General features: G+C 40.8%; 2 protein-coding genes across 2 annotated transcripts in view; both read right to left on the bottom strand.

Moving 5' to 3' along the window:
- Nucleotides 1–8080, bottom strand: part of LOC106094331 (cubilin homolog) — a 33102-nt gene extending 25022 nt beyond the window's left edge. The window contains exons 1-5 of the mRNA XM_059369306.1: nucleotides 7547–8080; nucleotides 3047–3150; nucleotides 1167–1569; nucleotides 825–1061; nucleotides 23–772 (exon numbers count right to left, since the gene is read on the bottom strand). Coding sequence (XP_059225289.1) covers nucleotides 23–772; nucleotides 825–1061; nucleotides 1167–1569; nucleotides 3047–3150; nucleotides 7547–8080 — 2028 coding nt within the window. The remainder of the gene's footprint in view (nucleotides 1–22; nucleotides 773–824; nucleotides 1062–1166; nucleotides 1570–3046; nucleotides 3151–7546) is intronic.
- A 6082-nt stretch (nucleotides 8081–14162) lies between these two features.
- The window catches only part of LOC106094546 (cubilin homolog), a 32161-nt gene continuing 23253 nt past the window's right edge, over nucleotides 14163–23070 (bottom strand). The window contains exons 17-22 of the mRNA XM_059369308.1: nucleotides 20581–22927; nucleotides 20344–20514; nucleotides 20123–20282; nucleotides 14852–15015; nucleotides 14492–14786; nucleotides 14163–14428 (exon numbers count right to left, since the gene is read on the bottom strand). Of these exons, the coding sequence (XP_059225291.1) occupies nucleotides 14193–14428; nucleotides 14492–14786; nucleotides 14852–15015; nucleotides 20123–20282; nucleotides 20344–20514; nucleotides 20581–22927 (3373 nt within the window). The 3' untranslated portion in view covers nucleotides 14163–14192. The remainder of the gene's footprint in view (nucleotides 14429–14491; nucleotides 14787–14851; nucleotides 15016–20122; nucleotides 20283–20343; nucleotides 20515–20580; nucleotides 22928–23070) is intronic.

Here is a 23070-nt window from a genome sequence, read left to right on the forward strand (position 1 = left end):
CATATTAGCTCAAATCTTCTACCTTCAATGAATCTCCCTTGCAATCGGCCACCAAACCCGTGTTTATTTCATAGAACCTCAAAATAAAGCGCTGACCATAGGGAGCCGTCAGCTGCCATTCGCAGTCTCTGTTTTTGGGCATTTTTCCTGGATATCCCGCAGAGCGTATGATTCCCTCTCCACCCATTGCCACTTCCAAAGTTTCACCACATATGGGGGCTTGTGATTGCCAAGTCATTTTGAATCCCGATTTCTGTGTGGCATTATCCGAGCGAAACCAAAAGAATAACTGATGTTGGGAGGACAAAATATTGCCACCCAGAGGCAAGGCATTGCCACAAAAACGCCCTATCAATTGGGAGGCCAATGACACACCATCGTGTATTTGCAACCAATCACGATTACATTCCCCATCTTCAAGGTCAAAGGAGGTAAAGGTAACATTCAAAATCTGTGTCGTCTGGGTGCGTATTAGCCAGGCACATCTCTCCAGGGGTGCATACTCCGTGTAACCATCTGAGGGATAGCTAAGTTCACCTGAGGACCTCCTTTGGATGGTTGCACAAACGCTGCGTATAATTTCGCAATTTTTGCCGGTGGTACCACGTTGGCAGGAACACTTGTATGATTGGTTGGCTAAAGATTTGCAGGTGCCATCGTTCTTACAAGGATTGGGATGGCATCCATCAGCAGTTTCACACAAAGCTCCCGTATAGCCATTCAAGCACAGGCAACTAGTGCCACGACCAGTTGCCAAGCAGTTGCCATTATTCTAAGAGTAATGATGATATTTTACCTTGGCATCACTTCTAACCCATGCTTACCTGGCACATGTGTTTCTCACACGAATCGGTAATGGGACTGGTGTGACACCCTGCTGGTCCAAAGCCATGGCCAAACATGCCATGGGGGCAGGTGCAGGTGGCCACATTGGATATGTATTCACATTTAGCTTGGGGATGGCAAATTTTCTCCTCGTCACATGAACTCGAGGGGGCCAGTTCACACGAGCGGCCATCGCCAATCCATCCAGGGGGACATTTACCACAAAAATGGGAGCCCTTGAACGTTGTTAGATGAAAACATCATTGAGCTTAAAACTTATACCCACTAAGGCAATGTTTGCCAACAACTCTGGATTTGTGGCCACAAACTTCTTCACTTACCTCTGTATTTATGCATCGAACTTTGGGCATTAAGTTGCAGCCTCCATTGTTGGAGGCACACTCATCGATATCTATGCAGGTCTTCCCATTACCCGTATAGCCAGGGGGACAAGGGCCACATTTGAAACTGCCAGGTAAATTGATGCATTCATTGTGGCAAGGATTCCTTGATGCTTCACACTCATCTATGTCAACATCACACGCCAGAGTTGGGGTTGAGGTGGAGTTTATCAATGCACTTATATTTCTCGTCCATCCCTGGTTACAGATGCAGGTGAAACCTTGCGCGTTGTTGGCCGGGACACAGATACCGTGTCCACATAATTCTTCGGCTTGTTCTTGTTGGCAGATGGCCTTACGAATGCGACAATGGGTACCGGAGAATCCATTGGCGCAAGTGCATCTGTAAACAACGAAAATTTTTTTATTAAATTAAAACAAGTAAAAAGGCCGGGCCGAGCTTTGAACCACCTCGGGTATATATGTAAACCATCATTCGTCAAAATCTGGTGAAAAATGCATGGCTCTTGCCCCACAGATCGGTTTATATGGCAGCTATATGAAAACGTTGACCGATATAGCCCATTTACAATCCCAACCGACCTACACTAATAGGAAGTATTTGTGCAAAATTTCAAGCGGCTAGCTTTACTCCTTCGAAAGTTAGCGTGCTTTCGACAGACCAACGGGCGGACGGAGAGACGGGCGGACATGGCTAGATCGACATAAAATGTCATGACGATCAAGAATATATATCCTTTATGGGGGTCTCAGACGAATATTTCGAGTAGTTACAAACAGAATGACGAAATTAGTATACCCCCATCCTATGGTGAAGGGTATACAAATTATATAACCTATATTTCCTTTCTTTGATTCTACGGAACCAACAAACAAACCGAGTCCCGTTTAGTCATTATGGGTCATATGACCATTTGTGGAGTTTTTGGGGGGTGGATTGACCCTCCACACTTCGATCTGATTTTGTATGCCAGATTCGTAATCTACCTGCCGAATACCTTTCATTTAAGCCCCATGTTGATATTGAAGACCAGTTGATCTGTTTTCAGATATTTTGGGGTTAGGGGGACTTTCAGGGTACTTGGACCCAACTTTAAATATCATATTCGTATTCTACTCTTTAATACCTTTCATTTGATATCCATATTATCTTTATCGGTCCACTTGTAATTTTGGGTGGTATTTTTGGGGTAACGGGGAGGGTCCGCCCCCCTGCGATATCAACAAATTATAAAGCATATATCTTCTTCCTGGCCATATTGGTAATCTACTCGCGAATACCTTTCATTTGAGTCCCATATTGTGATGATCATCAAATAAACCTATTTGGAGGGGGTTTTGGGGCTGGGGCGGCCCCCCAGGTTCTTGGACCCTATTTTTATCATGAAATTCGTACTCTACTCTTGGACCTTTCATTTAAATCCTCTATTGTCCCGATCGCTCTACTTTTATTTTTGGTTAGTACTTTTGGGTTAAGGGGGAGGGTCCGTCCCCCTCTCCATATCAAAAAATAATATAGCCTATGTTGCCTTCCAAGCTACACAATCTGTGAAAATTTCGATGGTCCGTCCCCCTCCCAATATCAAAAAATTATATAGCCTATGTTTCCTTCCAGACCAACCTACACAATGTGCGGTAATCGGTTTAGCCGTTTTTGAGTCTACACGGAACAAACAAACACAAATTCAATTTGATATGTAAGATAGGGTCGGAAATGGATATTTCGATGTGTTGCAAACGGAATGATCAAATGAATGTATATTCATTTGATCATTCCGTTTGCCATCCTTTTCTGTTTCTTTCCCACCATCATCAAATAGCATACAAAATTTTCACTCACGTAATGTGTTCATACTTACTTGAAAATACCCGGCGTATTCGAACACGCAGCGTTGTTTTGACATCCCAAATCAGTGCCGGCCCAGAGATAACATTCATCAACATCTTCTTCGCATGTTTTACCCTAAAAATATCCATACAAGTCAAAGCGCGTTAAGTTCGGCCGAGCCGAATCTTATATGCCCTTCACCATGGATCGCATGTGTTCCGTGTCCTTTGAAGGACATTTTCAAATATTTAGGAGCTATATTAAGTTATAGAAAGGTATTATTGTAGATGGTAATTGAGGCCCTTAGATGCTTAAGATGTCAAATCGGGGGATCGGTTTATATGGAAGTTATATCAGATTATGAACCCATACTTGGCGCGGCTGTTGGAAGTTATTGCAATATTTCAGACAAATCGGATAATAATTACGCCCTCTAGAGGCTGAAACTGTCACATCGGGAGATCGGTTGATAGGGGAGCTATATCATGTTGTGAATCTATTTGGATCATACCTGGCTCAATTGTTGGAAGTCACAACAAAACGCTAAATCGAATAGTAATTGCGCCCCCTAGAGGCTTAAGAAGTCACATTTGAAGGTTGGTTTATATGGAAGCTTCATCAGGTAATCAACCGATTTAGATCATACTTGGCACAGTTGTTGGAAGTCACAACAAAATTTTGAGCCTCTAGAGGCTCAAGAAGTCATGATTCGATATCGGCCTATATGAGCTATATCAAAACATGGACCGATATGGCCCATTTACAATCCCAACCGACCTATACTAATATGAAGAATTTGTGCAATATTTCAAGCACGGACGGACCGGCAGACGGACGGACACGGCTAATTCGACTTGGAATGTCAAGGCGATCATGAGTATATATACTTCGTTGGGTCTCTGATCAATATGTCGGTGTGATACAAGCGCTATGACGAAATTAGTATACCCGCATCCCATGGTGAAGGGCATAAAGATATAAAAGACAAATTAGAAACAACAACGCCCCTCATTCACACTATCGCCTTGCCAAAAAAAGTTTCAGCTATGCTGTGTGCCTTTGCATAGTGATTACTTTGTTCATTTTAAGCAATCACTGTGCATGTATGTAATTCGCATAAACAACCTCACAGGAATAGGAGGAAAATGTGTTCAATTTAAGCGCCATATTATCCGCAGAACCGAACTCTTCCTCTGTAGAAAGGTGTTATTTGCATTTTGGCGTGGTTGTCACTATGAGCAGTAACATGGAAGCTGTGTCGAGGTGATCGACTAAACTTAGTGTTGATAGAATTCCATTTTATATCGCTTACCACGTCTCATAAGACCAAAGGAGCAAAATAGACTTTTCTCCACACAAAGTAGTTCAATGAATTCAGAAGTGAGCAAGAAAGCTATTAGTCGGGTAGCATAGAATAAGACCATAAAGATAGTGCTTGCGTTAATAAGCGTTGGCAAAGTATCCACTTTTATTACACCAAAGTTTTATAATTTTTGATACGATAAAACACAACCAAGTTCGCCCTTTGTGCAGATAACTGCGTAGAATTTAATACATACTAGCTGACCCGGGCCCGCTCCGCTGCGCCTTCCTTTACTTTATATGGAACAAAAGTTTCCTTGGAATATTTATTTTCTACAATAAAAGATCATTTAGTGAAATACCATGATAACTTGACTAACAGTTCAACAATATAAGTGCCTGTATCTGAATCCCATGTGATTTTTATTGGTCTACCAATTTAAGTTTGGATGTAAGGTGTACTCCATTCCTGAAATGCTTAATTTCAGCCCGATATTCTCATGATGTCTGATTTAGTGGTGTTTACGGGGGAGAGGTAGTCCCCCAGATACTTGGCCCTGAAAAAATATCACAAACGTGCTCATCTCTCAAATACCATTTATTTAACCCCCATATTGCCATTGGCTTAAGAGGAGTTTACAGGATGAGGCGTCCCCCAAACACATGGCCCCAAAATAGGTTATCAAATTCGTTTTCTAATCTAAAATACCTTTCATTTGAGCCACATATATCGGCATGGTCTCAAAATTTTTACCCTTTGGGGCCGTGTTTTGGGGAAGGCTTGATGCCCTAAATACATGGTCCTACATTTGGATAACAGATTCGTATTCTACTCGCAAATACCTTTCATTTGAGTCCCATATTGCCATGGTCGGTATATATGTCCGATTTAGGGGTGTTTTGGGGCTTTTGGTGGTCTCCCTAGCACTTGGTCTGACAATTGGATATCAGACACGTTTTTTTATCCTAAATACCTTTCATTTGAGTCCCATATTATCGTGATTGGTCTAAATATATGTTTGGTAGGTTTAAGGGTGGGGCGGACCCCCTAGGTATCCCATCCGAAATTTGGATACCAAATTTTTATTTTTAGGTTACTATATGAGAGCACACAAGATTTCGCTTGAATCGCACCACCCATCTCCGAGATCTGGCGTTTCAGAAAATTAGGATAAGGGGGAGGGTCCGCCCCCCCCTTCAGATATCAAAAAAAAGTAGTAGCCTATTTTCACCACGGCATTATTGTGCACCATCTGTGAAAATTTCAAGAAAATCTGTTCAACCGTTTCCGAGTCTATAAGGAACACACAAATATACAAACAAACAAACACAAATTGATTTTTAGATGTAAGACTAGCCGATCCGGGACGGTCCGCTGCGCCTTCTTTAACTCTCTTAAATATGTTTAGGGTGGGGACTCTTCGTCCGAGTTGGTGCCATTGTAGCCTATGACGCTGAAAGCCTTCGATTTCTGGCGAGAACATGGGACAAAGCGGTGTTTATTCCCTCTTAATGTTGGCAACATTTGCGAGTTTCAATGCCATACATGGTCAAAATTTTCCCCAAAGAGGTGTCGCACTGCGGGACGCCGTTCGGATTCGACTATAAAAAAGGTCCCATATCATTGAGTTTAAACTTGAATCGGAAAGCACTCATTGATGTGTGAGAATTTGCCCCTTCTCGGTTCCTGGAGGTGATCTTTTCATTAGGGGAGGAATGGCACCTCAGACATTTTGGACTCAAATATGGTTATCAAATTCGTGCTGCATTTAAGCCCCATATTGCCATGGCCGCTAAATATGAACCGTTTGGAGGGTGTTTTGGGGCCACTTTGCACTGAAAATAGATATGAATTTCGATTTTTATTCCCAACGAAAATGAAGTTCCAAATTCGATATCAAATTCGTTTTTTACCCTCAAATACCTTTCATTTGAATTTTGGCTCCAAAATTGGATACTTGGCATAGAATATCAAATTCAGCAATGTATCTTTAGGAGGAATACCCAAAATTTAAAAAAAGGAGGAATTCCCAAATTATTGTGCCCATCGAACCTCTTTCGGGTATGGGTGGCGTTTTTTGGGGTAAGGGGGAAGGTCCGCCTCCACCCGATATCAAAAAATTATATTGCCTATTTTTCCTTCCAGCCAAACGAACACAATCTATGAAAATTTTAAGAAAAGAAAAAAAAATTCGGTTCGAAATCTACTCCTGAATACTTTTCACTTGAGCCCCATATTGAAATGAAAGTCCAATGTCTGTTTGGGGGAGTTCTGGGGTTGGGGCGGCCCGAGGGTTACTTAGACTCAAATTCTAATACCATATTCGTATTCTACTCTCCAATACCTTGCATTTGATACCTATATTGTCCCGATCGGTCCACTTTTGATTTTGGGTTATGTTTTTGGCATAAGAGGGAGGGTCCGTCCCCCTTCCGATACCGAAAAATTATATAGCCTATGTTTCCTTCCAGACCCATCTACACAATATGCGAAAATTTCGAGAAAATCAGTTCTGCCGTTTTTCAGTCTATACGGAACAAATCAACCGAGTCCCATATATCGGTGATTGGCTAATGTGCCCATTTTAGGAGTTTTTGTTGGGGTGGGGTGACCCCCTATACTTCAAGATAAATTTGAATGCCAGATTCGTTATCTACTCCCGCATACTTTTCATTTGATACCCATATTGCCCTTATCGGTCCACTTTTGTTTTTGGTTGGTGTTTTTGGGGTAACGGTGGAGGGTCCGCCCCATTCCGTTATCAATAAATTATAAAGCCTTTTCCTACTTGCTGACCATATTCGTAATCTACTCCCGATTACCTTTTATTTGAGTTCCATATTGTCATGATCGTCAAAAAAAAAACCTATTTAAAGGGGTTTTGGGGCTGGGGCGGTCCCCCAGATACTTGGACCCAACTTTTATTATGAAATTCGTACTCCACTCTTGAATACCTTTCATTTAAATCCCATATTGTCCCAATCGGTCCACATTTATTTGTGGGTAGTACTGTTGGGTTAAGGGGGAGGGCCCGCCCCCCTCCCGAAATCAACAACGATAGCCTATGTTTCCTTCCAGACCAACTAACGCAATCTGTGAAAGTTTTAAGGTAATCGGTTCAGCCGTTTTTGAGTCTATACGGAGCAAACAAACAAACCGACAAACAAACAGAAATTGAATTTGATATATAAGAAGAAGATGTAATTGTTACAACATTAGGTATCTTACCTTCCAACCTTCAGGACATTCACAATGATAACCTTTGTATGAATCATAACAGGTTCCACCATTTTTACACGGTTCAGTTGCCTCGGTGCATTCATTTTTAGTGATATTTTCTTCGATTACCAGAACGCGGCGACTTAGTCTGCGTAAACGACCCATTAAACGCCTCACCGATCTTGGTTGTGGGGTGCGCGTACGATTAAATAAATATGAGAAACGACGATTAAGGCGATCGATATCGCCACGCAATTTAAGGACTGTATTGCCTATCTCATCAGCAGTTGGTATGGTATCCAATGATTTCGTTGGATCTCTATCCAAATTAGAGGGCGTATAACGGCGCCGTAAATGCTCCATAACATCCACATGGTTGACAAGCAAGGAGGAGCCATGCGATAAACGTAGGCTGATATTTTGATCATAGGACGCCTCTAAAATTAGTGCAGCATTTTTGGTAAGGATTTTTGGTTGTCCATCATATCCGGCAGAAATCACAATAATTTTTATTAGCACAATAACAGCAAAGTTGAGGAACATTTTAAAAAATTTCAATCTCTTAAAACCAATGTTTATTTTTTTAATTTTTTTAAACATTTTCACTGTTTCTATCCTTTCGTATCCTTTAGTTTTTGTTTTGTCCTTTTTTTGTATTTTTCACTAATTCTCTTGCAATATTTTTAAAGCTCCGATCACTTTGAAAGTCGCGCACAGACTGTGAACAGTATCCAAGATACATGAAATTTATTTAAATAATAATCATATCTTCACTTCATTGACTTCCGATTTGGGTACCACATGTGGGATTTTATGTGAACTCCTGGGACTTACTGCTCCCTGTGGAAGAGCACTCTGGTGAATGCCGTCGATAAATCACTATTGGATTTGTTTCTCCACATTCTGAGAGAGGAAATAAATGTGCGAATTTTCAAAAAAAAAAAACCAGTAAGGAAGGGCAAAAGTCGGGCGGTGCCGACTGTATAATACCCTACACCTACCCTATAAGTATTGTATATCTAAATCTGGGCCGATTTCTATGAAATTCACCAGTAATACTGGGAGTCATAAGAAAATCCTTCCTGCAAAATTTCGACAGAATCGGATAACAAATGATCATTTTTTTGCAATATTTCTCAAAATCGGACGAACATATATGTGAGAGTTATATCTAAATCTGAACCGATTTCGAGCAAACTACTCAGATACTGCGGCAGTCGTCGAGGAAAGCGTTTTGCAAAAGATGGGTCATTAAATGCGCTTGCTGTGCCTCTAGAAGTTAAAATCGGATGATATATACATATGAGAGCTATATCTAAATTTGAACCGATTTCCATGAAATTCACCATTAATATTGCGAGTCAATAGAAAATCCCTCCTGCCGAATTTCGAGTAAATCGGTTCACAAAAGGCATTTTTATTGCAATATTACTGGAAATCGGACGAACATATATATGGGAGCTATATCTAAATCTGAACCGATTTTGACCAAACTCTATGTATAAAATGATAGTCGTCGAGGAAAGCGTTGTGCAATATTTTGGCAAGATTGGTCAATAAACATGCTTGCAGTGGCTCTAGGAGTGAAAATCGGGCGATATATACAAATGAGAGCTATATCTAAATCTGAACCGATTTCTATGAAATTTAACAGTAATGTCGACAGTCGTAAAAATATTCTTTCTGCCAAATATCGAGAGAATCGGTTAACAAATGACCATTTTATTGCATTATTACTGAAAATCGGACGAACATATATATGGGAGCTACATCCAGATCTGGTCCGATTTCTTCCAATTTCAATAGACTTTGACCATTTTCCAATTTCAATGACCATTTTATTGCATTATTTCTGAAAATCGGACGAACATATATATGGGAGCTATATCCAGATCTGGTCCGACTTCTTCCTATTTCAATAGACTTTGTCTCTAGATCGAAAAACATGCCTGTACCAAATTTGAAGATGATCGGATGAAAACTGCGACCTGTGCTTTAAAAACAGATTAACATGGACAGACGGACAGACAGACAGACAGACGGACATTGCTTAATCGAATCAGAAAGAGATTCTGAGTCGATCGATATACTTATCAATGGGTCTATCTCTCTTCCTTTTTGGTGTTACAAACCAATTCACTAGGTTATAATACCCTGTACCACATTTGTGGTGTAGGGTATAAAAACACATACACTCCATGTAATTTAATGTTTGAAGATTATTTTATGCAAATATTGACCTTGACTGCACCTTAAATCGTCCGTCCGCTTAGTCCAATTTTGGCACACACATTTCGGACGGTATCTCACGAATAAATGCTTCAATGCTGTCTTCCAATGCGTCGATTGAAGCAGGCTTGTCCCTTAAAGACATGAGTTTTAACATAGCCTCACAAAGAAAAGTCTAAAATCGTTGCATTGCACGATCTAGGCGGCCAATTGGCCGGTCCCGGAGGTGAAATAAAATGTTCACCCAACTTTCCTCTCAATAAGTCCATTGTTACGCGTGCTGTGTGGCATGTGGCACCGTCTTGTTGAAATCACATGTCATGCAAGTCGAGCTCTTGCATTTTGGGCGAAAAAAAATTCACGATTGCGCTCACCATTCACATTTACGTTACGATTCGCATCATCTTTGAGGAAATACGACCCAATGATAGCACCAGCCCATAAACCATACCAAACTGTGACCTTTTCTGTATGCATTGGTAGTTCTTGCAATGCTTCTGGCTGATCTTCACTCCAAAATTGACAATTCTGCTTATTTACGTAACCATTGAGCCAAAAATGAGCTTCGTCGGTGAACACAATTTTTCCGTCCGTCCGTCCACCCGTCTGTCTATCAAAAGCACGCTAACTTTCGAAGGAGTAAAGCTAGCCGCTTGAAATTTTGCACAAATATTCTATTGGGATTGTAAATGGGCCATATCGGTCCATGTTTTTGGTATAGCTGACATATAAACCGATTTTGGATCTATGTTTCTTGAGCCTCTATAGAGTGCGCAATACTTATCCGATTGAAATGAAATTTTGCACGTCGTGTTTTATTATGATATCCAACAACTGTGCCAAGTATGATTCAAATCGGTCCATAGCCTGATATAGCTGTCATATAAACCGATCTGGGGACTTGACTTCTTGAGCTTCTAGAGGGCGCAATTCCTATCCGATTTGGCTGAAATTTTGCATGACGTATTTTGTTCTTACTTTCAGCAACTGTGTCAAATAAGGTTCAAATCGGTCCATAACCTGATATAGCTGCCATATAAACCGATCTGAGATCTTGACTTCTTAAGCCTCTAGAGGTCGCAATTATTATCCGATTTGCCTGAAATTTTGGACGACGGATTCTCTCATGACCATTAACATACGTGTTTATTATGGTCTGAATCGGTATATAGCCCGATACAGCTCCCATATAAATCGATCTCTCTGTTTTACTTCTTGAGCCTACAAAGGGCGCAATTCTTATTCGAATTGGCTGACATTTTACACAGGTCTCCAACATATAATTTTATTGTGGTCTAAACCGGATCATATCTTGATATCGCTCGAATAGCAGAACAAATCTTTTCATATATCCTTTTTGTGGATAATAAGAGATGCCGGGAAATAATTCGACAAATGCGATCCTTGGTGGAGGGTACATAAGATTCGGCCCGGCCGAACTTAGCACGGTTTTACTTGTTTTTTAATCAATTTCGCTGCATTTTTCATCCGATTTCGATGACATTCGGCACATTGAGTTCTGGTACAGCCCTACACCTATTTGTTAATTGTGGTCTAGATCGGACAATATTTGCATTCAGCTTCGATCTCCCAATATAGAGTGTTGAGCTCATAAAAGAAACATTTTTCATCCGATTTCGATAAAATTTGGAACAGTAAGTTCTGGTCCACCTCTAACACATTTTTGTTGAATCTTGTTCAGATCGGACCATTTTTTGATATAGCTGCCATATAGACCTATCTCCCGATATAGAACATTGAGCCCATTAAAGTTGCGTTTGTTAGCCAACCAGTTTCCTATCAAGGTCTCTCCTAAGTAGTTGACTTGTGTTTGAGATGTCGAAATCATTCTGTTGAGGAAACGTAGCGTTTCGAATTTTCACACCTGTTTTCCTCCTCGTATACAGGCAGACTTTAGTCTACTTTAGGTTAACATTGAGAGGTTTAGGTCTAACTCAGTTGTATGCCATATTGAAGAGTAGATTCTTTCGGTTTTTTTAGAAGTATTAAAACATCTTCTTCATAGCGATCGCAATCGAGTCCCTTTTCAGTCAGGATGCGTAGTGGGCTGTTGATGGCCATCACCCATAGGAGTGGGTATATGATGCCATCTGTGCAGTACCCAGTGGCACTTTGGGCGCTTTTTATACCCACCACCATAGGATGGGGGTATACTAATGTAGTCATTCCGTTTGTAACACCTCGAAATATTGATCTGGGACCCCATAAAGTATATATATTCTGGATCTGCTCGACATTTTGATTTGATCTAGCCATGTCCGTCCGTCCGTCTGTCGAAATCACGATAGCTGTAGAACACGTTAGCTGGCCGTATTTATTGTCCAATTTTGCCAAAATTTGGAACAGTGAGTTGTACTAGGCCCTTCTACATCCTTTTTATACCCTCCACCATAAGATGGGGGGTATACTAATTTCGTCATTCTGTTTGTAACTACTCGAAATATTCGTCTGAGACCCCATAAAGTATATATATTCTTGATCGTCGTGACATTTTATGTCGATCTAGCCATGTCCGTCCGTCTGTCCGTCCGTCCGTCCGTCCGTCCGTCCGTCTGTCTGTCGAAAGCACGCTAACTTCCGAAGGAGTAAAGCTAGCCGCTTGAAATTTTGCACAAATACTTCTTATTAGTGTAGGTCGGTTGGTATTGTAAATGGGCCATATCGGTCCATGTTTTGATATAGCTGCCATATAAACCGATCTTGGGTCTTGACTTCTTGAGCCTCTAGAGTGCGCAATTCTTATCCGATTGGGATGAAATTTTGCACGACGTGTTTTGTTACGATATCCAACAACTGTGCCAAATATGGTTCAAATCGGTTCATAACCTGATATAGCTGCCATATAAACCGATCTTGGGTCTTGACTTCTTGAGCCTCTAGAGTGCGCAATTCTTATCCGATTGGAATGAAATTTTGCACGACGTGTTTCGTTATTATATCCAACAACTGTGCCAAGTATGGTTCAAATCGGTCTTTAACCTGATATAGCTGCCATATAAACCGATCTGGGGTCTTGATTTCTTGAGCCTCTAGAGTGCGCAATTCTTATCTGATTGGAATGAAATTTTGCACGACGTGTTTTGTTACGATATCCAACAACTGTGCCAAGTATGGTTCAAATCGGTTCATAACCTGATATAGCTGCCATATAAACCGATCTTGGGTCTTGACTTCTTGAGCCTCTAGAGTGCGCAATTCTTATCCGATTGAAATGAAATTTTGAACGACGTGTTTTGTTACGATATCCAACAACTGTGCCAAGTATGGTTCAAATCGGTCCATAACCTGATATATCTGCCATATAAACCGATCTTGGGTCTTGACTTCTTGAGCCTCTAGGGGGCGCAATTCTTATCCGAATGGAATGGAATTTCGCACGACGTGTTTTGTTATAATACCCAACAACTGTGCCAAGTATGGTTTAAATCGGTCTATAACCTGATATAGCTGCCATATAAACCCATCTTGGGTCTTGACTTCTTGAGCCTCTAGAGGGCACAATTCTTATCTGATGTGAATGAATTTTTGTACGAAGTATTTCGTTATAATATCCAACAACTGTGCCAAGTATGGTTGAAATCGGTTCATAACCTGATATAGCTGTCATATAAACAGATCTGGGCATTTGACTTCTTGAGCTTCTAGAGGGCGCAATTCCTATCCGATTTGGCTGAAATTTTGCATGACGTATTTTATTTTTACTTTCAACAACTGTGTCAAATAAGGTTCAAATCGGTTTATAACCTGATATAGTTGCCATATAAACCGATCTAGGATCTTGACTTCTTGACCCCTAGAGGTCGCAGTTATTATCCGATATGCCTGACATTTTGTATGACGGATCCTCTCATGACCATCAACAAACGTGTTTATTATGGTCTGAATCGGTCTATAGCCCGATACAGATCCCATATAAATCGTTCTCTCTTTTTTAATTCGTGAGCCCCAATGGGCGCAATTCTTATACGAATTGGCTGAAATTAATTTAATTGTGGTCCGAACCGGACCATATCTTGATATCGTTTTAATAGCAGAGCAACTCTTTTCTTATATCCTTTTTTGCCTAAGAAGAGATGCCGGGAAAAGAACTCGACAAATGCGATCCATGGTGGAGGGTATATAAGATTCGGCCCGGCCGAACTTAGCACGCTTTTACTTGTTCAATTTGGCCTTGATCGGTCCAGATTTGGATATAACTGCCATATAGACCGATCTCTCGATTTAAGGTTTTGGGGATAAGAATCCTCGCTGTTTCTTAATGAAATGTTCATGGTCATAATAAGTCTTCATATTCTAGGCACGGGCCACATTATATTTAAAGAAACATTAATTTTCAAAGGTCTTACTAAGACAAGCAAAATTTTTTAACATACAAGTGTATTTATATAACATTATAACACTGAATTTATTCATCATCCATCCATGGTTCCCTAGATTGATATGACAAACTCCAACCAGTTCCATCAAAATTTGGTGATTTCTTCGAGACAATCGCAATGCGGTTCGATTTGGAAATCACTGTTTGTCCGCTATTATCCAAACCACATAATGACTTGAGTAATTTCTCCGTGCCGTCTTCCATAATATCAAAAATTTTCAAATTATCCAGATGACAATTGGTCTCGGAGCCCATATCGAAAGCTGAAAATCAGAGAATAGCAAAACTTCAGCATCTTCGCAAGATCAAAGGCTGCAATCACTTACAATCAAAATATAAACTGATTCTATTTGGTGGAGGCAGAGTTATATTCCAGCTACATTCCGAATAGTTGTGGTCATTGCCATATGGGGGGCTCATTATACTGCCTTTTCTGGTTTGCAGAATGCCACCACATCCTAGGGGATCTTTCTTGTCACTCACCCAGTAATTCAAGTTTTGAACAGCATAGGAAGTGCTTTCAATGCGTACCGTATTTGTGGTGGTATACAAGGGATGGCTAAAGGCTCTGTATCGTTCGCATATATTGAAAATAGTCTTATTGGTCTTTAGATCGATTATCTGGAAACATAAAAGCATAAACCACTCTCATAAATAGTCACTTCTTACTTTTACTACAAGCTTACCATTAACTTCTTGGGATCACACTCCTCGTTCCTTGGAATGAAGCCAATGTTTATGAAAAAATTTAGATTGTAATTTTCTGGAACCGTTATGGTATTGTTGCCAATTGATGTGTCATAATTAGCAGATATAGAACCACTCAATTGATTGAAAAAGCGATTGCCCACTGTAAAATCAAATAAAATATTAGAAAATAAGGAAAATGGTAAAAGTTAATGGCAACATTTTAGGATTATTTAATTTGAAGCAAAACAAGTGAAAAAACCACCTTTCATCAAAATTTTGTGAAAATTTCATACCTAATGTCCCAGAGCAGTTTTATCGAAATATGATCCGATTTGGACCAAGCATTATATCTAAAAATAAACCGATCTGAACCATATACGACACGGAAGTCGAAAAGCCTAACATAAGTCACTGTGTCAAATTTTAGTGAAATCAGATTATAAATCCGCCTTTTATGGCCCCAAAACCTTAAATCGAGTGATCGGTCTACATGGCAGCTATATCCAAATCTAGACCAATTTGGTCCAGGTTGCAGAAAAATGTCGAAGAGCCTAGCACAAATCACTGTCCCAAATTTCGGCGAAATCGGCTAATAAATGCGCCTTTTATGGGCCCAAAAGCTTAAATCGAGAGATCGGTCTATATGGCAGCTATATCCAAATCTGAACCGATCAGGGCCAAATTAATGAAAGATGTTGAAGAGCCTAGGGCAACTCACTGTCCCAAGTTTTAGTAAAATCGGATAACAAATGCGCCTTTTATGGGCCCAAAACCTTAAATCTAGAGATCGGTCTATATGGCAGCTATATTCAAATCTGGACCGATCTGTGCCAAATTGCAGCAGTATGTCAAGGGGCTTAACTCAACTCACTGTCCCAAATTTCGGCGAAATCGGCTAATAAATGCGCCTTTTATGGGCCCAAAACCTTAAATCGAGAGATCGGTCTATATGGCAGCTATATCCAAATCTGAACCGATCAGGGCCAAATTAAAGAAAGATGTTGAAGAGCCTAAGGCAACTCACTGTCCCAAATTTTAGTAAAATCGGATAATAAATGCGCCTTTTATGGGACCAAAACCTTACATCGAGAGATCGGTCTATATGGCAGTTATATGCAACTATGAACCGATCTGAGCCAAATTGACGAAGGATGTCGGAGGGCCTAACACAACTCACTGTCCAAGATTTTGGTAAAATCGGATAATAAAAGTGGCTTTTATGGGCCTGAGACCCTAAATCGGTGGATCGCTCTATATGACAGCTATATCCAAATCTGTACCGATCTGGGCCAAATGGACGAAGGATGTCGAAGGGCCTAAAACAACTCACTGTCCAAGATTTTAGCAAAATCGGATAATAAATGTGGCTTTGATGGGCCTAAGACCTTAAATCGGCTGATCGGTCTATATGGGGGCTATATCAAGATATAGTCCGGTATAGCCCACCTTCAAACTTAACCTGCTTATGGACAAAAAAAGAATCTGTGCAAAGTTTCAGCTCAATATCTCAATTTTTGAAGACTGTAGCGTGATTTCAACAGACAGGCGGAGAGACGGACGGATATGTCTAGATCGCCTTTGATTTTTACGCTGATCAAGAATATATATGCTTTATGGGGTCGGAAATGGATATTTCGATGTGTTTTTAAACGGAATGACAAAATCAATATACCCCCATCCTTCGATGGTGGGCCCACCACCATGTCGGTTTCTTTTTTTAGGCAAGCAAAGAATAATGGATAAAAATAGTAATACTACTGGGGCTATGTCTAGTTATAGTCTGATTCGGACCATAAATGAATTGAATGTTGAAGACCATAGTAGGCGTCATTGTGTAATATTTCAGCTCATTCGACTAAGAATTGCGCCTTGTAGGGGCTCAAGAAACATATTCGGGAGAACGGTTTATATGGGCGCACAGCGTTAATTATTTTTGGAACAACAACTGAATTTTAAGAACCTTCACGAAATTCGCCTTGGAGTGAACTACAACCTCGGTTGAATTCATCATACCATCGATAAACCCTGGTCCTTGGTGGAGCTTCGACGCCAAAAATTTAATTAAGTTCATCGACGTACTGTTGTTAAGTTAATTCACTACGAAAATTGTAAAAAACAAGTAAGAGTGTGCTAAAATCGACCGGGCCGAATCTTATATACCCTCCACCATGGATCGTATTTGTCGAGTTCTATGCGCGGTATCTCGTGTTAGTCAAACAAAGAATATTGAATAAGAACTGTTATGCTATTGGAGCTATATCAAGTTATAGTCCGATTTGGACCATAAATGAATGCTGAACATTATAGAAGCCATTGGGTAATATTTCAGTACATTCCGATAAGAATTACGCCTTGTAGGGGCTCATCGATTCTGACCATATTACATACGTATATTGAAAATCATAAAAGAAGCCGTTGTACACAATTTCAGCCAAATCGAATGAGAACTGCGCCCTCTAGAGGCTCAACAGGTCAACATCTCACATCGGTGTATATGGCAGCTATATTAGGTTCAATACCGATTTACGCCAAACTTAGCACAGTTATTGGAAGTCATAGCAAAAAAACTCATGCAAAATTTCAGCCAAATCGAATGAGAACTGCGCCCTCTAGAGGCCCAATAAGTCAAGATCCCAGATCGGTGTATACGGCAGCTATATTAGGTTCAATACCGATTTACGCCATACTTAGCACAGTGATTGGAAGTCATAGGAAAGTACATCATGCAAATTTTTAGCCAGGTTTATTTAGGTTTATATGGAAGCTATATCAAAACATATGATTTGAACCATACTAAGCGCAGTTGTTGGAAGTGATATCAAAACACTACGTGCTAAATTTCACTCAATTCCGCCCTCTAGGGGCTCAAGAAGTCAAGACCCATGATCGGTTAATATGGCAGCTATATCAAAACGTGGACCGATTTGGCCCATGTGGGTATTTGCGCAAAATTTCAAGCGGCTAGCTTTTCTCCTTCGAAAGTTAGCTTGCTTTCGACAGACAGACGGACGGATGGACGGACGGACAGACGGACGACAGACGGACGGACGATCATGGCTAGATCGACTTAAAATGACATGACGATCAAGAATATACATACATTATGGGATCTTAGACGCATATTTCGAGTTGTTAGAAACATGATAACGAAATTAGTATACTCCCACCCTATGGTGAAGGGTACAAAAAGTTTGGTGATTCAGTTCGATCTCACAAAATACAAAAATTTGATTCTTTCATAGTAGTGGACAATCTATTTCATGATATGGCTTTACAACTTGGAGCTGTTTTTATACCCACCACAGTAAGATAGAGGGTATATTCATTTAGTCTTTTCGTTTGCAACACATCGAAATATCAATTTCCGACCCTACAAAGTATATATATTTCGGATTGTCGTAAAATTCTTAGACATCGTCCGTCTGTTGTAATCACTCTAGAGCCTTCAAAAATTGATGTATTGAGCTGAAATTTGGCACAGATATGTCTTTTTGATGCACGCTGGTTAAGTTCCTGAAAGGGCCAAATCAGACCATATTTGGATATAGCTGCTATATAGACCGATTTTCCGATAAAGGGTCTAATGCCCATACAAACTTTATTTTTCAACCGATTTTGCTGAAATTTGAATTTGAATTTGAGTAGTTTTAGGCTTCCGGACAACTGACCCAAATATGGTTCAGATCGAACTATATTTAGATAAAGCTGCCATGTAGACCGATCTCCCGATAGACCCTCTATCGGGAGATCGGTCTAAAGCTTTAAAGCCATAAAAGCTTTATTTATTACCCGATTTCGCTGAAATTTGCAACAGTGGGTTGTCTTAAGCTTCCCCACATCTGACCCAAGTATGGTTTAGATCGGACTATATATAGCTATAGCTGCCATATAGACCGATCTCCCGATAAAGGGTCTAATGCCCATAAAAACTTTATTTTTCATCCAATTTTGCTAAAATTTAAAACGGTGAGTAGTTTTAGGCTTTCCGACAACTCACCCAAATACGGTTTAGATCGGACTATATTTAGATATAGCTGTCATATAGACCGATCTCCCGATAAAGGGTCTGAAGCCATAAAAGCTTCATTTATTACCCGATTTCGCTGAAATTTGCAACAGTGAGTTATTTTAGGCCTCCCGACATATGTCCGTGATATGCCTTAGATCGGTCCATATTTAGATATACCTGCCATATAGACCGATCCCTAAAGGGATAAAGGGTCTGAAGGCCATAAAAGCTTTTCTTTTTAACCGATATTGCTGAAATTTGGAATAGCGCGCAATTTTGAGCTTCTCAACATCCTACCCAAATATGGTGTAAATCGGACTATATTTAGATATTGCTGCTATATAGACCGATCTGCCGATAAAGGGTCTGAAGGCCACAAAAGCTTTATTTTTCACCCGATTTTGCTAAAATTTGAAACAGTCGGTTAGTTTTTGCTTCCTGACACCCGACCTAAATATGGTGCAGATCGGACTATATTTAGATATATCTGCCATATAGACCGATCTCTCAATAAAGGGTCTGAAGGCCATAAAAGCTTTATTTTTTATCCGATTTCGCTGAAATTTGGAATAGTGCGCAGTTTTCCCAACATTCTACCCAAATATGGTACAAATCAGACTATATTTAGATATAGCTGCCATAAAGACCGATTTGCCGATAAGGGGTCTGAAGCCAATAAAAGCTTTATTTTTTAACCGATTTCGCTAAAATTTGAAACAGTGCGTTACCCGACCTTAATATAGTTCAGATCGGACTATATTTAGATATAGCTGCCATATAAACCGATCTGCCGATAAAAGGTCTGAAGCCCATAAAAGCTTTGTTTATTACCCGATTTCGCTGAAATTTGAAAAAAGTTAATTTTTCTGAGCCTCACGATATTCGACCTTAATATGGCTCAGATCGGTTTATAATTGGAAATATCTGTCAGAAAGACCAATATTTTGTTCTACAAAATTGAATAGTGGCATATATATTACACCACTCAATGTCCGTGCCGAACTTGGGTCCTTAAGTTATTCAATTTTCACCAGAGTGTGACGAAATGGGGCTTACATATATACCCGAGGTGGTGGGTATCCAAAGTTCCGGTATCCGGCTGAACTTAATGCCTTTTTGCTTGTTTTTGTTTGAAGGGATAGTTCAATTCCTTAAAAATGTTAAATATTAGCCTATATCACCAGATCGATACTTTAAGGAGCTAAGAATGGAATACGTGTTTCCCCTACTATAAGGATGGGCTCATCAAAATACCTACCTTCCTGACGACCAACTTTCAGTTCAAAGCCTTTTCCTTCAATTTGATCATCACTATGGAATATTATCTCCACATTCGAATACTCTGTTTCTTCCCAAGACATGCGCTCGTCCACGGTGAAGCCATAGTGGAAGCTTCGACCGCATATCGTGTCGGTAGTCTGAAATTAAAAATCTAACTTTATCACCTGATCTCGCAAACTCGATGCTATGACAACATACGTCTCGATATTTGATTTCTATGTAGTCCAGACATTTATCGGTCGTTACATTTTGCAAATCGATGTAGGTGAATAGGAACTCTAACGATTTGTTGCTCCTGATGAGCCAATTGCAGTGCACATTGGCTCCATAGGTCGATGCATTGCCCAATGGGAAGGCCAACGTGATGTTCTGAAAACAAAAACAAAAGATACGACAATTTGTGCTGTATTCCGTCTGAATTGCTTGTGCTCTTACCTCTTGGTCTTTGATTTGGAATTCCGTTGTGGGACCGCAAGCACTTTTCTCCAAGGTGATCAAGATTTCGAAACTTAGCTGCCCAGCCTCCTTGGCTATAAATTTCACCATGGCATCTTCATAGGAACTCACCATTGAGAGATTGGCTGTTTGGCAAAATTTGCCCATGCTGAGCTGACCCATGGCCAAACTGTCAAAAATTTCCACAGAGTTACAAAGGCCTTTGGCGCAACTATCATTTGAATTTTGACAGTTGACTAGGTCATGGTTCAGCTGGATTTTCTTAACATTCACCCCGATGCGATAGCCTTTGGGAGCACTGAGACGGTAGTGGCATATGTACTGTTCTCCCCCCGTTGGCAACTTGAAGGTGCGGGCCAAATTAAGGGGGGAATTGCCTTCCGTTAGGGAGATGCGTTCATTGCAGTTGGGAATGAATACGACCACAGCTTGAAAGCCCTTGGCCGAATTGGAAACATCAGATATGGCATTTATCACTGCCAGATTGCGGTCCACCAATACCGTGGGAGGCCGATTGGTTAGATTGCCCGTCAGTTGCTGCACCAGCTTATCTGGCTGTATGGAGTGGCCCGCATAGATGCTAACATGGTCAAAGTCCTTCTCGGTATCGAAATACTTGAATTGTACCGCTATGGAGCGGTCGTCCGGAGCTGTGACATACCAAACGCAGTTCATATTCTCGGCATAGCCATTCGTTGAGGACTCATGTTTAAGGGGTCGAATTAAGGTGGCCGTTGTTGTAATGTTTCCACCGCACGACTCCAGGCCATACTCAATGGTGTACCTGACCATACTGAAGGCATCATAGGTCAGTTTCAGATAATCATAGGCTCTCTCTTCAAAATCCGACTCGCAATGCGTTTTTCCAGCCTCTTCCTGACCCGATGCGTTGTGCTTATAAGCTGTGAAACCATACAAGCAGCCAAACTGCAGGGCTGGAGAATAATCCTTATTGAACTTGGTCCTGACGCTGATCAATTGGCCAACTTCATTCGATTTGAAGACATAGTCGCAGCGCACCTTCCTATTGCCCATGCCTGAGGGATAAGGGCTGTCTATAGTTTGAAGTTCAGAGGTCACATTCAGAGTCACCGAACATTGACTTCGGACATTCAAAGTGAATCCATCGCCGCGCACAGCCTCGTTGGTGCGAAAGACTAGGCGAAGGCGCTGCGTTGTGCCGTTGTAGGCTGGAGGCAACTCTCTGCCGCAAAACCGTTGCCCTGGTATCCACAGACCATCCACATAATTTTGTACCTCCAGATAATCCTTAGTGCAGTTCGCAGAAGCCTCTATAAAGAAGAGGTTGTAAAACGTGATCTGCAGATATTTTCCCTGCTCGGTATAAAACACCCAGGAACATTCCAGGTTGTTTTCATATTGCGAAGAGCCAATTTGCACCACACTCTGAAAACTTAAAACCTGAGTCTCCGACCCACATTGCAATGTCTTACGGGTACGCATAAAGAAATTAGTTTTCTGTGAGCTATAATTCTCCGCCTGGTAGACGATGAATGTGAAAGGGCTTCTCAGGGCGAAACTTTCAAACTCATGCTGATTATCTTTGCAAATTTTCTTAGCCGGCTCCGCGTCCCAGCGGCGTTCCCGAATAAGCACAAATTCCCGGTCACAGCCTTCAGCAAAGCTGAAATTGCCAAAGAGTCTATGTTCGGAGCCTGACCCCGCAAAGAAGGGGGGCTTGCTCAATGTCCAAACACACATAATGGCTCCATAGTTGAGGTCTGTCTCCTCAGGTTGTGCAGTGTTTAGACGATCCACTAGCATGTGTCCACCACACTTGTGTAGCCTATAGGACATGGTGAGACTTCGGATGCGTTCATGTTGCGACTGAATGATGCGGTAGTAGCCTGCTTCCTGATTCAGGGGTTGCAGAACCTGTGTCAGGTTTTGCCTATAACTTGTGGTAATGGCACCGGCAGCAAACACCAAAACAGGGTGTGTTGTTCTGCTGTTGTTCACATGTTCATACACCAGGGAGCTAATGTTGAAGACCAAGGTGCCTTCTTTAAATGCGATTGGCGTATGGCATAGATAATTGGCATTGAATACATCCTGCTTATCGTTAATGTCGACAAGTCCTGCCCGATTTTCCTCACTGATGGGCTGGGGACAGGGTGAGACGGCACTCGAGGAATACCGAGCTTTAACGGTCCTAAACGGCACATCATTGACAGGTATAAAAACATACACTGACATCGTATTATCGGAGGATTGAATGAATTGATTGGTAGCATAAGTGTTGACATCAAAAGTGGTGATTTGTGAAAAATGTCTGTCATCGTTATAGATCATAAATTTGGGAGTACTGAAATGAAAATCAAAAATCAACTCAGTCTAAGGCTGACCACAAAAAGTAAAAATTGAATATTTAAATATTTTTAATTCAACTTTTCTGAAGGCTCATTGAATTGTCTCGATGCCAGGAAGCCTGACCTTCAGACTGGCAAC

The sequence above is a fragment of the Stomoxys calcitrans genome, chromosome 1, assembly GCF_963082655.1.
Source record: "Stomoxys calcitrans chromosome 1, idStoCalc2.1, whole genome shotgun sequence".
In the NCBI taxonomy this organism is placed as follows: domain Eukaryota; kingdom Metazoa; phylum Arthropoda; class Insecta; order Diptera; family Muscidae; genus Stomoxys; species Stomoxys calcitrans.